Source organism: Taeniopygia guttata, chromosome 1A, assembly GCF_048771995.1.
Source record: "Taeniopygia guttata chromosome 1A, bTaeGut7.mat, whole genome shotgun sequence".
Classification (NCBI taxonomy): Eukaryota; Metazoa; Chordata; class Aves; order Passeriformes; family Estrildidae; genus Taeniopygia; species Taeniopygia guttata.
Window position 1 is genome coordinate 62,137,266 of NC_133025.1, and position 14,528 is coordinate 62,151,793.

General features: G+C 46.1%; 1 protein-coding gene across 1 annotated transcript; it reads right to left on the reverse strand.

The window, feature by feature from the left end:
• Window positions 1–2,711: 2,711 nt before the first annotated feature.
• On the reverse strand, window positions 2,712–12,958 carry KCNA1 (potassium voltage-gated channel subfamily A member 1). Its single transcript, XM_072923672.1, has 2 exons — window positions 12,013–12,958; window positions 2,712–11,242 (listed from the first exon to the last, which is right to left on the reverse strand). The coding sequence occupies exon 2, from the start codon at window positions 10,799–10,801 to the stop codon at window positions 9,326–9,328; it is 1,476 nt and encodes a 491-aa protein (XP_072779773.1). The 5' UTR covers window positions 10,802–11,242; window positions 12,013–12,958; the 3' UTR covers window positions 2,712–9,325.
• Between the last annotated feature and the right edge of the window lie 1,570 nt (window positions 12,959–14,528).

The following is a 14,528-nucleotide window of genomic DNA, read 5'->3' on the forward strand; positions in this document are numbered from 1 at the left end:
AAAGAATCCTTCATTCAGAGTTTAGTGAAGAATTCTGCATGCAGATTTGTGTTCAGAATGGCCAAACAGCAATAAGCTAAACATTCAACAAATAAAAAACTTTTTTTTTTTTTTTTGTCCCTAACCTGAAAAGAAAAATAATTAAAATCTATTGTGTATTCTCAGTATTCATGACAAAAGAGCTGGAGGATCCATCTGGGCATCAGCCTAGGAGCTGTGGGACTCTAAATGCCACTTCTACTGCACTCAGCAAAATTCTTATGTGAACTGAAAACAGGTGAGGGAGCATGAAAAGTCTGACCCATGAAAATTCCCTGTCCTTGACCTGTCCTCCTAAGGACCAAGCAGTGCTTTTTCTGCAACTCTCCCTGTCACAGAGACAACTGCAGTCTCTCCTGCTCCAGAGCCAAATGTGCTACTGCTCCTACCTAGTGAGAGGAGGTCACCAAATATACCATCTGCAATTACAGCTTCTTCTGCTAGCTGCAAAATGTTTCTGTTCAAGAGTTGCAATTGTCTTCTCGTTGGAATAGAATGTGAGGTATTTTAGGAAGCTCTTAGAGGAGCTGAGTGGATTGAAGCATTGTTGTGCTAATTAAAGCTTCTTTGATTTTCCAATGCTTAATCTAACTCTCTGAAGTGAGCATTTTTATAGCAAGGCCAGCCATAGGAGAGAATGCAACTCCAAAACTACCCAGCAGAAGCCTTGAGCACAGAATGTTTCTCATCTTCTTTCCTCTGCAGACTGAGAAAGAGCACGGAACTGTGGTGTTCCTGCAGCCTTCTGAGGGGAAACGACACAGCCCTGGTTACTCTGTGGGCTCTGGGTTGCTTCAAGAGCCTGTATGTGGCTGTGGCAGACAGAGCAGCTACTCCTGGGGACATACTGAATCAGATGTCTGATCTGCTCCCACATATATTCACATCTGAGATCCACAGGATTCCATAAAGCAATTGTTTTGTAGCCATTAGCACACTAAAACTGACCAACTTCCAAGATTACTTGCCAGATAAATCAAATTTATGTTGAAATCATCAATGTTATACAAAGAAGGTAACAGGAAAATAGCACCTTGTCACTGAAAGGACTCTGTATTGAAAATCTGCTGAATTATTGCTCCTCTTAGAACACACTTGCCAGAGCAGCTGAAGAAGAAAGGAGCTTATTCCATGGATCCTCATGTCTGTTACCTAAGCTATACCTGCAGAGACACATTTTTTTCCCCTCAGTGTAGGATGCTTTAGAGACAACCTATATAGGAGGTGGCTTCGTGTAACCAAAGGAAGGACTTAACATACAAGTTTCTTGTAAATTATGAAGTATAAAATACAACATAGGAGGATTTGCATTTTGGGGTAAAAAAAATGCCACACATTTACTTTTGAGATTAACTAAGGAATTAACATAGAGATTCAACTAACCCAGTACACAGTGTTGGTTGGTTGGTTTTTGTTTTGGTGGTTTTTTGGGTTTTTTTAATGGAGTGATTTTAGAGGGCAAAATCTTGTCCTAGTACCTGGTCCTGAATGCACAAAGTTTCAACAGGAAATAACAGAAGCCTTGCTAAGAGCAAATGGGAGAAGATCGCTGTTGCAGAAATGATAAGCAAGCTTTTTTTTTTTGTTGTTTGGGTTGGGTTTTTCTAAACACAAAAAAGAGAAAAGAAAGAAGCAACAAGACTTTAGACACACCCAGAGCCAGCAAAACTCAATGACAGTGATCACCCCCTTGACCAGCACAAAGCAGCCAACAACAAACACACAGCTTGGGCCAGACCCATTTAAGATCACTGCAAATCCTTGCTGAAAACTCAACAAAACAATTTCAGACAGTTTGTAAATGATATTCAGTCAACTGACTCAAAGCTATGGATGAACGAGGGTTTCATTGACAAAAGCTTTTCTCGACCAAGAAGGCAAAACAAACCAGGCAATAAAATCACAGGACAGGCCACACCACATGTTCTGCCTCATGTAAGGATATTTTTACCTCGTTGCATCAACGTGTGATCAGCGCTTTGTGTGCAGCCCGCTGTTGGAAACTGCCCCTATCTCCTGCAAAACCTCTACATCTCTACATGGAATCCCAACACAGAACAGTTTTGGCACAAAATAACGAGCATTTATGTTATTGCTTCCTTTGTGAACAACACAACACCGGGACACAGCACACGTGGCTCTCCTGGAGCGCTCTGCATGAAACGTGCCTTGATAAAGCAATTTTCCACAGAAAGCAACTTCAACTCACTTGGATTTGCTGACATCCAACCCAACCCAAAGCCCATGCCCAGTCACACAGGGGTTTGAAACCTGATTACAAGTCTGCACTCAGGTGATAATGTTAATTAATACCCACAAACCTTCAGAGGGCACAGTCAGTGCTCATGGCCAGTAGGTTTAACGTGATTTGGAGCTTTGGTGGGACTGAGTGATGTCTCAGAAGTGAGGGCAGCACAGTTTGGCCCCAGAACATTATTCAGGGCTAGGTCCAAAGCCTGCAGAAGCCAAACCTTTGGATTAATTGCCCTGTAAAGCTTGAGTTGACAATTACAAGCCTCTCAAAGCCCACGGCCACATTTCCCACTCACTACATTGCCATTTCTCAGTAGGAAAACCATCAATAAAGCAACCATTCATTTCAGACAGAACTGGCCAATAGTGACAGAAGAGAAACCAGACTCCAGCAAATAAACAGAGAGAATAAACCTGAGTAAGATCCTTAAAAATTATCTTTAATTGATGCCAAGTATGAACAGATGAACGAGTACAGAAGCAGGTAAAACTGCATAGATGAAAAACTATACATTTCAAATAGTTCAAGAACTCATAACATCAGATGTTCTAAAAATGGTAGGTCAAACAATTTCACTATTTGGAAGTAAAATTAGCTGTAATGTGACAATGAAATACAAACTTGACCCAAAGTATAAGCGATTGGTAAATGGCGGAAATAAGTACAGCTGTGTCAGCTTAAATGGTTTGTTGCCCTGATGGTGCACTTTCATATGGAGACTATTCAGTTTATATATTTCACATCGGCAATATTTGATCTTTAAAGTCAGAGGTATGTCTGAGAGGCCATTTACAGTTCTATTGACAGCTGTTATTTATTCATTTCAAACCGACATACTGCAAAAAACCCAATGTTTTACATGTAAAGGAAAGGAAAAAAAAATATTTCATCATAGCAGGTAATAGGTAAGGGTTTGCTGAATTTAGTCATAAAAATATCATTTTTACTTTTGTACAAAAGTAAAATATACATTTGATCCCAATTACATTATAGAAATGTCACTGAAACAATAACATGGATCAAAGACTGATGCACCTAAAGGAACTGAATGCAGCGTCATCTTTTTATTATAGAAACTAGAAATGGAAGATGATTTTTTTAATATATAACTTGTAGTGACATTTGCTAGAGCCTGTGAATAGGTGAAATATACAGAATTACACAGATATTAACAGAAACCTTGAGACAAATTTCAGTTAAGACCTCAGTTTCATTTTATTTCCTTTGAAAATATCAAAGCATGCTATGCCTTGACAGCATAAGTTCACCTGTACTGAGTGAAACTGTAGAACACCCTGAAGTTTTTTTTTGTTGTTGTTTTTTTTTTGGGGTTTTTTGTTTTTGGTTTTTTGTTTGTTTGTTTTTTTTTTTTTTTGCAGATACAAATACTGACACCTTTAAGAATACTTGATAAGCATTTCAGGAAAAAGAAATTCCCTACACCTGATTAAGTAAAGCCAGAACAACAGAAAAAGAAACTCAGCCTGAATTAAGTCCAACCAAAACTGAAGTGTAGGTCCCTGGTTAAAGCATCTCAGAAAAGGAGCCTGTTCCAGACTTGCAGGAGGCAGATCTGGGACAAACTTGCCCTGCTGTGCAATTGCAAGGACAGCTTTCCAGTTCCATCCAGCTCTGCGGCTTCCCAGGCTAGATCACACCTTGGAGCTGACTCTGCATCCCTGGGAGTCTGAAATTACTCTGAGGATCACTGTCATCAGGCTGCTGGAAGCCTACAGGATCAGACCATTCCTGGAAAAGCTGCAGTACCTCCCTCTTCTTCAGGTTAGGGGAAAAGATTAATCCAGAATGGCACCCCTCAAGCAATAGTTATCAAGGTAGTATTTGGAAAGGAATACATTCTCTCTGTGTATTGCATATGTATGCAGAAGATTTTGTTCTAAAATACAACTTTCCACCTTTTCCTAATAAATTTCAGATGTTCCTGACCTAGTGTTGGTTGTGTTTTGTTTAATAAATGCACATGTAAGAAACTGCACTGTTCAAGTGTGGACAGTGGAAAAGTGAAACTCGCCCTCAGCTCCTTAAAATCAGCAGGGTTTGAGGTTAGACTTGGGCTGCAGCTCTCTCACAGTAGAAAATAACTTCCTGTACTTCTGCCTAATGAAAACAATTGTCCCTTGGTATAGAAAAAAACCTGTCAATAAAGTTGCCACTGCTCCTGTTGCCAGTTTGGGCAGCTGCAGCCTGCAATGAATGACACTCAGCTGGTTTGCTAAGAAGGGTCTGATCTCTGAAATCTCTGCCTGGGCAAAAACCACTGCTGCAAACAAGAGGACTTTGGTTGAATTTTGTCCTGTCTCCAGTGCTTCGTTCTGTCTCACAACTGCTTACCCGTGTGACTATCAGCACATCAGGCCAGCACCCGTGCAGTTTTGTAAAGTGGAAATTAATTTCCCTGAGCCGCAATTGTTTTCGGCTTCCCCAAAGCCAGCGAGGTGGATTATCCTCACAAAGGTGTAAACCAGGAACAAAGGGAGGGACTCACCAGAACTGACACCAGGATCAAGTGTTGGTTTTCCCCTCAGTAAGCCAGGCTGTGAATCTGCAGCACTCGTGTACCAAGAGTTTTGGTGCATGTGGGCACCCCCTGCACAATGGGGTCACTTCCAGTCCTCTAATGATTACTACAGGCTTCTCTTCTGAATGGGCTTGTGAGGCAGATGAGGTAAACTGCATTAAGCCCCATTGTGTTCGGCATTAAAGCAGCCTTAATTCAATTCAGGTTACTTCCCTTCCAAAAAGAATGACTCCAAATCAGATTAAGGTTGCTTTAATACTGCAACAGAATGTCCATGCTGGGCTTTAAGGCAGTTTAACAAATCTACTTTAAATGCACACCTTTCATTAATTTGGATTAGCTTTCCTGAAGTCCTCAGTGGAGATGAGGCTTAGGACACCCCATGCAGGGAACCTGCAGGGGTTTGCTAGGATGCTGTGAACTCACAGCCTGGCTAACTGCACCCCAATTTCCTCAAGAAGGTGACTAAATCCAGTTCATGGCCAGTGCTGGAGCTGCCACACAAAGGGTTTGAGCTCTCTGCAGTCTTGCAGCGAGCCCTCGGTTGTGTGGAGGAACAGGGCACGGAGTCCTTCATTTTCACTCTCACCCTTGCTGCTCTGCCTTTCCCTAGTGCTCTGGAGCTAAGTATGGCAGAACCAGATGGAGAATTCTGGCAGGGATACCACTCTATGAAATTCCTGCCTCTGCACTGCAATGCGCTGCTGCCTTGACCTTGCCAGGTAAATTCCCTCAGCCCTTTCCCTGAATGGATGAAGGAAAAGCTGCACAGGACCAGGCAAGAAGCACAGAGAGGCATGGAGCAGTGGGGGCTGGTGGTGAGGGCGTGGGGAATGGCTCCTTCTGCTGGAAAGCTTTCTTCCCCTCACCAAACTAAAGACTGTCATATCCACTGGGTTCCCTGTCCAGCATAACATGGGCATCACTTCCAGGGGGTCCCTACCAAAGGAATTCTCTCAACTCTTTCAGAGAAGCACTACATTGGCCGTCAGCTCATTTCCAGTCCTCTTCCAGTTACACAGAAAACCCATTAGAGTCCACATGTGGCAAAAGGAAACATAAGGGCCAAAAGAACAAGAAATATATATTAAAAAAAAAGAGCAAGAAATAAAGAAATAAAAAAGGATGCTTGCTGATAAGAACAGGCAGTTTGTTAAGTGCACCTTCAGGCCCACAAAGACATTTCAGCACTCCTGCATAAAGGGACTAAGAACCTTGGTTTTTGTTGTTTATTTTTTTTTGTGTCAAACTTGTCAAAAACACATGCCTATGCTACATGAGGTTAATTCCTGTACTCCATATGGGTTGAGATCCTTTGCAGTGAGCTGTAAATGGACAAAGCAACATTCAGGCTCCCCAAACCATGAGTTCTTATGATCCGTCCCAGTCTCTTGAGAAAGAATCGCTGCATGCAGCACTTTTCTCTGTGCATAAGCAGAATGATCATCACTCTGCACATTAAATTAAGGTGTGCACACCCAACTGGGGCAGAAGGTACCCCAGTGAGGCCTCATCTCCCAAATGCATTCTTCTGACCATCGGTCCCATAGCACTGAATTGATTATTGCTGTTTAGTTTAGTTAGATGGTGGTTTTATAAGCTGAGTGCAGCATTCAAGTCCATTTTGACATCAGAAGTCATATCCTATGATTCAAGAGTTTGGGAAATCAGGACCACTGGAATTTAATGGGGAGAGAGGTGTACAAAGGGCAAGGGCGTGAGCAAGGGACAGGAAAGAAGCTTTACAACATCTACCTAGAGGATGTAATGCCCTGTTTTATCTGATGCTTTGCACTTCTTGCAGGAATTAGAGCTCCCTCAGTTCTTGATCTTTCTCATCACTAAGATCCACAGAAGTCACACAGTGAGAAATAAAGTCAAGTCTTTCTGGAAACCTAGCAGGTCAAGCTTGTGCGTAATTGCAGAGTTAGGGTTGGTTGTTAACTCTAAGTGCTTTGATTTTATTTTATATATACATGTGCCTGCATACGTATGTGACACACACAGGAGCAGACATACATATATATATATATTTATACACATATATACATATATCAGAAAGATAGGGGAGGAAAGGATCTGTACAGCGTGGAAGGAGATGTGTTCAACAGCAGTTGGCCACATGCTAAGTGCAGAATGAAGATTCTCAACTTTGTCCATTTGAAAAATTGAGATTAGTGCCTATATTTGTTCAGATCAAAGGTCATCATCTTCCAGGGCCTAGCAGTCAAGGCTGGCATGTTGCAGAAGATACCTTCTCCTAGCATTGCTTCCCTCACCAGGAAACTATGGAAGTACAGTAAGATCAGGGACCAAGAGGAAGAGCACGGCTCAAAGGCTGGGATGGGATCTAAGATCTGAAAAAGGATAGAGCAGACAGGGATGAGAGAGCCCTACAAAGCCTTTCCCATCTACCTGCTGGGGAACCTACAGGAAAGAAGAGCACAGGCCTCCTCTGGTTGCCTGACTGGGCGATGCTTGGGCTCCTGTTAACCCTGCACCCTGCCCTGCAGGGACAAGCTGCCAAAGAGCCACCTCAGGGAAAGGATGGGCAGATACAGTGATGGAAGTAATGCCTCTAAACCTGGGGAAACCTGAAGCCTTGCACGTACATAACTAGGAGTTTTTTGGCAGAAGACAGTGCAGAGCCCTGCAGCATCAGACTGGCTGGGGAAAGAAAGTATTCCACGGGCACTGGTGGTCTCTGCCCAACTCTTCTGCATCCCTCTCACTCCCACTTGATCTTTCTATCCCTAAACCTTTCCATGCTGTGCCAGCAGACAGCACAGGACACTCCTGACACACCAGACTGACTCCTTGTCCCTTCCCTTGGTGTCTCTGATCCACTCAGTTCCTGGAGGCACTTTTCAGCAGTTTTGGAGGGTGTAAGATAAAGGCACTGCACAACTCTCTCAGTCAATCTGCTGGGTGTCTTCAGTGAGTTTTTGGGGGGGGATACAAAAAAGTCTCAACTGATGACTGCAAAAGAAACCAGCTGCTGCAATTCAGATGCATATAATAGATAAGTTTCATTTACATTCTGAAAATGCACCAAAAAGCATGCATCTGCACCTTTCATCTATAGAGGATACTAGGTTTTTAGGTGTTGCTATACATAACTTGACTTCTTAATTTTCCATATAGCTTTCCCTTTAAGGGATGGGATATGTTCCTTTCAAAGCCTGGACAAAAGCCAACACATTTTCCTGAGCAATGCAGGAAAACAATCAGGTTTCTCTAATCAGTTCATTCAGGCCCTCAGTCTATCAAGCGCAAATTTTTTTTGTTTTTATTGTTATCATTATTGTTGTTATTATCATCATTATTATTATTATTATCATTGAATTCATGCACTAATTAATTCAAGTTACACTTTAATCAAATAGGCCATAATGCTGAATATTTGAACATGCTTTGATCTCCAAAAGTTATTGTTCCCATTTGACTAACATACGCACTTAAATACAGTACTTTAAATTACTAGTCAACGATTTAATAAATTAAGGAGTGCACTTCTGGTGAATGCAAATCAAAAAGAAACAGAAAAGAAACTAAAAAAGAGAGGAGAAAGGACTTATTTTTAGAAGATTCAGTTCAAACGAAATCTTATCCGCTATTGTCTGAGGTAACGTTTCAAGCATGCGATCATAAAATAAATAGTATCAAATTCAAACATGCTTATATTAAACTCCATTGTGCTATCTTGCAACAGAGGGGCTTAAAGTTTTGTATCCAGTTCCAAACGGGGAGGGGGAGAAAAGTGTGTTTCTATCATCTGCATGTGAGAGAACTTAGCAGCATTGCAGATGTTTTGTCTTCAGTTTTGTTTGTTATTCTCCTTTTAGGATATTTCTTCTACAGACAGCAAAAGAGACCAGGCTTAAGTAGGTTTTTTAACAAGGTGCTGTGTGGATCTGTAGGTTGGAAGGATGGAATCTTTCACAGAGGGGGTGGAAGGAAAATTTGCACTCCTTCATAAACCCCGTGGCAAATGCTTGCCACAGGTTTTGGCTGATATTTTTTTACTATTATTGTCTGATGCACTTTCTTGCAACTGTGTAGTTTTGCAGAATATTTTTACTGGAATCCATGCATATGCTTAATAGCTGTAAAAACTGTCTTGCTTGGTTTAAGATAGCTTTATCCAAAAAAAAAAAAAAAAAAAAAAAAAAAGAAAAGAAAAAGAAAAAAAAAGAGGAGCTAGGATAGGAAAGGTTTAGGTCTAGCATCATAACGGCTTAAAACTAAACTAGTTTAAATGGTTATCATTTGCCAGATGGAAAATGGTTTTTTGAAAATAAACAAAATTTTATCTTTCATGGATCCTGGAAGCTTCTTTATCGCAGAGCAAAGATTTGCAATGCAACAATGCATTTACGAGGTAAATAAAGCATTCAAAGACTATCAGTAAAGCATCTACAAAGTGTGACTGTGTCACTAAAGTCTTCAAGCTGCAAGTGGGGATTTTGTTTTGGGTTTTTCTGTTTGTTTGTTTACACATCAGTCAGCAGCTTGCTTTTATTAACGCAGTTTTGGTTGGCTACAGTGCAGTTGCCAGTTCTGAGATTAGCCTCTCTAAAATTGTCTATGCTATTATTCATATCCTCTTCGATTTCCATGTACTCAGATTTGCTGATTGTGGAGGAGCTGCGGCGACTGAGATCACTGTCAGATGCTAAATTAGGGGAGCTAACGTGAAGTAACTGAGCCTGTTCTTCCCCTTCTGTTTCTCGGTGGTAGAAGTAGTTGAAGTTGGACACGATGACAGGTACAGGCAGGGCAATTGTCAGCACACCAGCGATGGCACACAAGGAGCCTACGATTTTGCCTCCAATTGTCACAGGGTACATGTCACCATAGCCCACAGTGGTCATGGATACCACCGCCCACCAGAAAGCATCAGGGATACTTGTGAAATGAGACTCAGGTTCTTCAGCCTCAGCAAAATATACCGCACTAGAGAACAAAATCACCCCAATGAAGAGGAAGAAGATTAGTAAACCTAGCTCTCTCATACTTGCTTTGAGGGTCTGTCCCAAAATCTGGAGGCCCTTAGAGTGCCGGGAGAGTTTGAAGATTCGAAAGACTCTTACCAGTCTGATGACTCTCAGGATGGCCAAGGAGGTGGCCTGCTCTCCTTTCTGAGTCCCCTCCCGCTCGGCCATCTCGGTGCCCAGGGTGATGAAGTAAGGGATGATGGCCACAATGTCAATGAAGTTCATTATGTTCTTGAAGAAATCAGTCTTGCTAGGGCAAGCAAAGAAGCGCACCACCAGCTCAAAGGAGAACCAGATGATGCACAGGGTCTCCACAACAAAGAAAGGATCTGTGAAGATGTTGGATTTGTAGACCTGGGTGGTGTTGTCAGTGCGGTGCACTGTGTACTCCTTGTCCTCCTTCAGCTCAGGTAATGTCTCTAGGCAGAAGATCACGATGGAGATGAGGATCACCATGACAGAGACTATGGCAATAACCCTTGCCGGCCCAGAGCTCTCTGGGTACTCAAAGAGGAGCCACACTTGGCGCTGGTACTCCCCCTCCGGCAAGGGTCTCTCCTCATCTTTAATGAATCCTTCATCTTCCCGGAACTTCTCCATGGCCTCCTCGCCCAGCTCATAAAATTTGATCTCCTCAGAGAACATGTCCAGGGGGACATTAACGGGCCGGCGCAGCCGCCCCCCGGACTGGTAGTAGTAGAGGATGGCGTCGAAGCTGGGCCGGTTGCGGTCGAAGAAGTACTCATTGCGCAAGGGGTCGAAGTAGCGCATGCGTTTCTTGGGGTTGCCCAGCAGCGTGTTGGGGAACTGGGCTAAAGTCTTGAGCTGCGTCTCGAAACGCAGTCCTGCAATGTTTATCACCACGCGCTCACAGCACTCGTGGTCGTCATGGGCAGCGGGCTGGTAGCTATCCTGGGGGTGGCCAGGTAGCGCAGAAGTCTCGTCCATGTTCTCTCCAGCCATCACGGTCATGGTGGCACAGAGGAAAGGGGACCAAGGGGCAGGGGACAAGTGAGGGAAAGGGAGGAGGAGGAGGAGGAGGAGGAGGATGGAGGAGCACAGGGAGACCCAGGGCGGTTCAAGGGTGAGGGGGTCGAGGTGGGATGGGAAGCTTGAGGAAGGGGTGGAAGTGGAGCCTAAGGGATGGAAATACCCAAAAGGGGAAATGAGAGACAGGATGAAGGGAGAGGCATCAGGGACAATGGGAGGGTAAAGAAAGAGGGAAGAAGTACCTTTAGGGGGGGCAGAGGGCAGGTAAGGTGAGGGGTCCTGTCCCCCACACCGGGAGGCTGAAGGTCTATGGAGTGCACCCCCAGGCTGGGGTTCCCCTCCCCAGCTGTCTCCTTTAGCCTTTAACTCGATCCGTCCACTTTTCTCGCCGGCTTGACCATCGCTGCAGCTGCTGCCACGAAGCTACCACACATACACACACACACACATGCACACACATGCACACACACATACACATAAAATAAATAAATAAATATAGAAATAAATATATAAATCACGAGCTAGCTGGGAGGCGAGTCCTTGCAATGCCAACTCAGCAAATTTTCCATCACCTGCCTCTTCCTTCCCCCCTCCCACCACCACCACCACTGCCCTGGTCCTCTCCTCTTTTGCACTGGGGAGGGATGGAAATACTCTGCTTTGAAGGCTTAAACCTCACTTGTAGGATGGGGGCTGCCAGGGAGGAGAGAAACAGAATAAACCAGTCCCCGAACCCCTCCACATACGCACACACACTCAGGCACAATGGATTGCCTTTCACACCAGCAAGAACATCCCGTTCTGCCCACTACGGCAGCACATGCGGAGTTCTACGCGTTCCTACACATCCCCGGACATGCACCAAGGCCTCCAAGGCAGGAAGGTGCCCCAAACTCATCGGGAGGGTTTCCCGGGAAACTTCAGCGGGGTCAGCTCCTGCAAGGAGACTCCCGAGCACCGCGCTCCCCGCTGTGGAGGCTTAGCTGAGCACTGACAACTTCATCACACCAACCGGGTGGCAGTGGGGGGGTGGGGGGTGAGATTAGTAGTGGGGGGAGCAAAGCATCTCCTCTCCTGCTTCGCAGCAGCTAAAGGTAACTGAGAGAGAGACAAGGGGAGGGAGGTCGACATCCCAGACCCAAACCGTCCAAAATCGAGTGGAACATCGGCAGGGAGAAGGGGCTTTTCCTTACCTGCTCCGGGTGAGACGCGCCGTTTAGGAGTAGGAGCCAGTGCCGGAATGCGTCAAGTCGCCTTGCAGCAGCATCCAAAAAAAAAAAAAAAAAAAAAAAAAAAAATCCAAACCAAAACAAAAACCGCAGCGGCAAACTTAACCCTCCTCCTCTTGCGCCCCTCTTTGTAACGCAGCGATCGCTTTACAGGGCTGCCTGCGAGACACTGAAATATTCATACACTGTCTTGGGCTGCACCAAGGGCGAGTGGGCTTAATTAGTTTCTGCTGAAAACCGCAGTGGGGGGTGGAGGTTGTGCGTGGAAAAGAGCGCAAAGTACCTTTTCCAAAAGGCTTGAGTTAGTCAGTAAAATCAAGGAGTCCTAGATAGCTGCTGGCTGTCCAGCTCTCCTCCCTTAGGACAGCTGGAAAAGGAGCCGGGCGCTGGGTAGCGGCGGCGGAGGAGATGCCAGAGCGCCGCAGCCCTGCAGCCGCATCCCCGGAGTCGGTCTTGGCTCGTCCCGGCAGCAGCAGCGGTGGAGGCAGGAGGAGGCAGGAGCTGGACGGGGCTGCTGAACGCATAAGAGCGAGGAGCAAACTCGAGCCATTTCTTGACGCTGCAGTATCAGCAGAAACCCGAGAGCTGTTTGGTGCAGCTCCGGGACCGGGAGGGCGGGGGAGCCGGGGGCCGGGGCCAGCGGAGGAGGGAGGGATGCGCGCTGCCCCCGGGCCGGCCGCCCCCGCACGCTGCACGCCGCGCCCCCGACGCAATGCGGGCGGCCCCGGGATGGAGCCGGCGGCATCCCGGCACGGGAGCCACGGGCAGCCCGCTTAGGTGCGCCGAGCAGCCGCTTCCCGACGCGCCCAGGGACGGCGGGACAGCGCTTGGTCCTCCCGCAGCACCTGCGGCGGAGCGGGGCCGAGCATCCCGCACGGAGCACATCCCGCGCGGAGCGGGGCCGAGCATTCCGCACGGAGCACATCCCGCGCGGAGCGGGGCCGAGCATTCCGCACGGAGCACATCCCGCGCGGAGCGGGGCCGAGCATCCCGCACGGAGCGGGGCCGAGCATCCCGCACGGAGCACATCCCGCACGGAGCGGGGCCGAGCATCCCGCACGGAGCACATCCCGCGCGGAGCACATCCCGCACGGAGTCCGGCTGCGGCCCCGGATCCCCTTGGCTCCGGCCCGCCTCGGTACCGAACGGGGCTGCACAACCGAAGCCTCCCGGACACGCTGGTGGAGGCTAAAATCCCGAGCGGAGTGGCAGGAATTGGGAGGTTTAATGGTCAGGCAGGGGACAGTGACCTTCCATGCTGCTTTATCCCACCGAAGTCGTTTAATTGACGAATCGCATAACTTCGAGATGGAAAAGACCCATTATGTCATCAGCTAGCCTCCCCTGCCAGCACAGGATTGTTGCCCACAGTGTCTGATCACTTACATTATATAAAAGCCTGCTGCTCGCTTTGTCAGGGCGGCAGCGGTGATCAAATACAACCCGTGCCTGTGTAATTTGAAGCGCTCCAGAGCTGAGTAACACCAAGTCCGTGTTTAACAGACCTGGTCTCATTAGCTTTCCACTGCATAATACATTAACTTCACTTAAGATCACCACCTTGGAAGTCCAAAAATACTTAACCACCTGACCTTCCTGGTGGTTTCTGTTTCTTCTTCCTTTCCCCTTACTTATGCCCATGTTTTGTTGTTTGGAGTGAAGTTTTTTGATGATGTTGTGGTTTATTTTTAATTTTTTTTACCAGAGCAAAAACCCTTTTAAAAACCTCTACCCCTGGCAGTGCTGCAATCACTAGTTAGCATGCTGCATTCACCAGCCCTGTGGAAACATAACTGCAAAGAAACAAACAGATCTCCTGTCTAGCCTGGTACAAGGGTGTGTTTTGCTATTGTTTGTTTTGGGTTTTGTTTGTTTGTTTTTGGGGTTTTTTTTTTCAGTATCACATACATTGAAAGTTTTGTGAGAAACTTCTGGTGAAGCTGTGGGCAAGAGAAATGTCTGTCTCTGCCACTCCCAGGTGAAACAATCAAAACACGAAACAGAGAGTCTTCTTCCAGTGAAAAATAAAGCCCAATTTTCTGTCTGAAGTTCAGCAGCTCAGCATCAGCCCTCAGCCCTGGACCATGCAAAATCTAAACCCCCTAAAAAAACAAAAGGCTATTCCATCAGCTAAACTAACCAGGCTGTTTTTCAACCCCTTGAGAAACCCAGTGACAGCCTTCTTGTCAACCTCCTCTTATGGCAGTGAATTGCATGCCTGGCTGACACAGCTGGCTGCACAGAGTTCTGGGAGCTCTGCACTCGCTGTGCTCGGAGCTGCTGGGCAGAAGGAGCTCTGGAAGTGAGCACTTTGTCCCCCTGTCCCAGCCCAAAGGATGCTCAGGATTGGGCTGAAAATGCGGATTTGACAAGCAGAGGCCCGAGCTTTCGGTGCTGCTCTGCCCTTGGCTTTCTGCAGGATTGCAGGCAGGGCTATGCATTCTGCTTTTGCATCTGGAAAACAGGACTGTAAAGTGCTT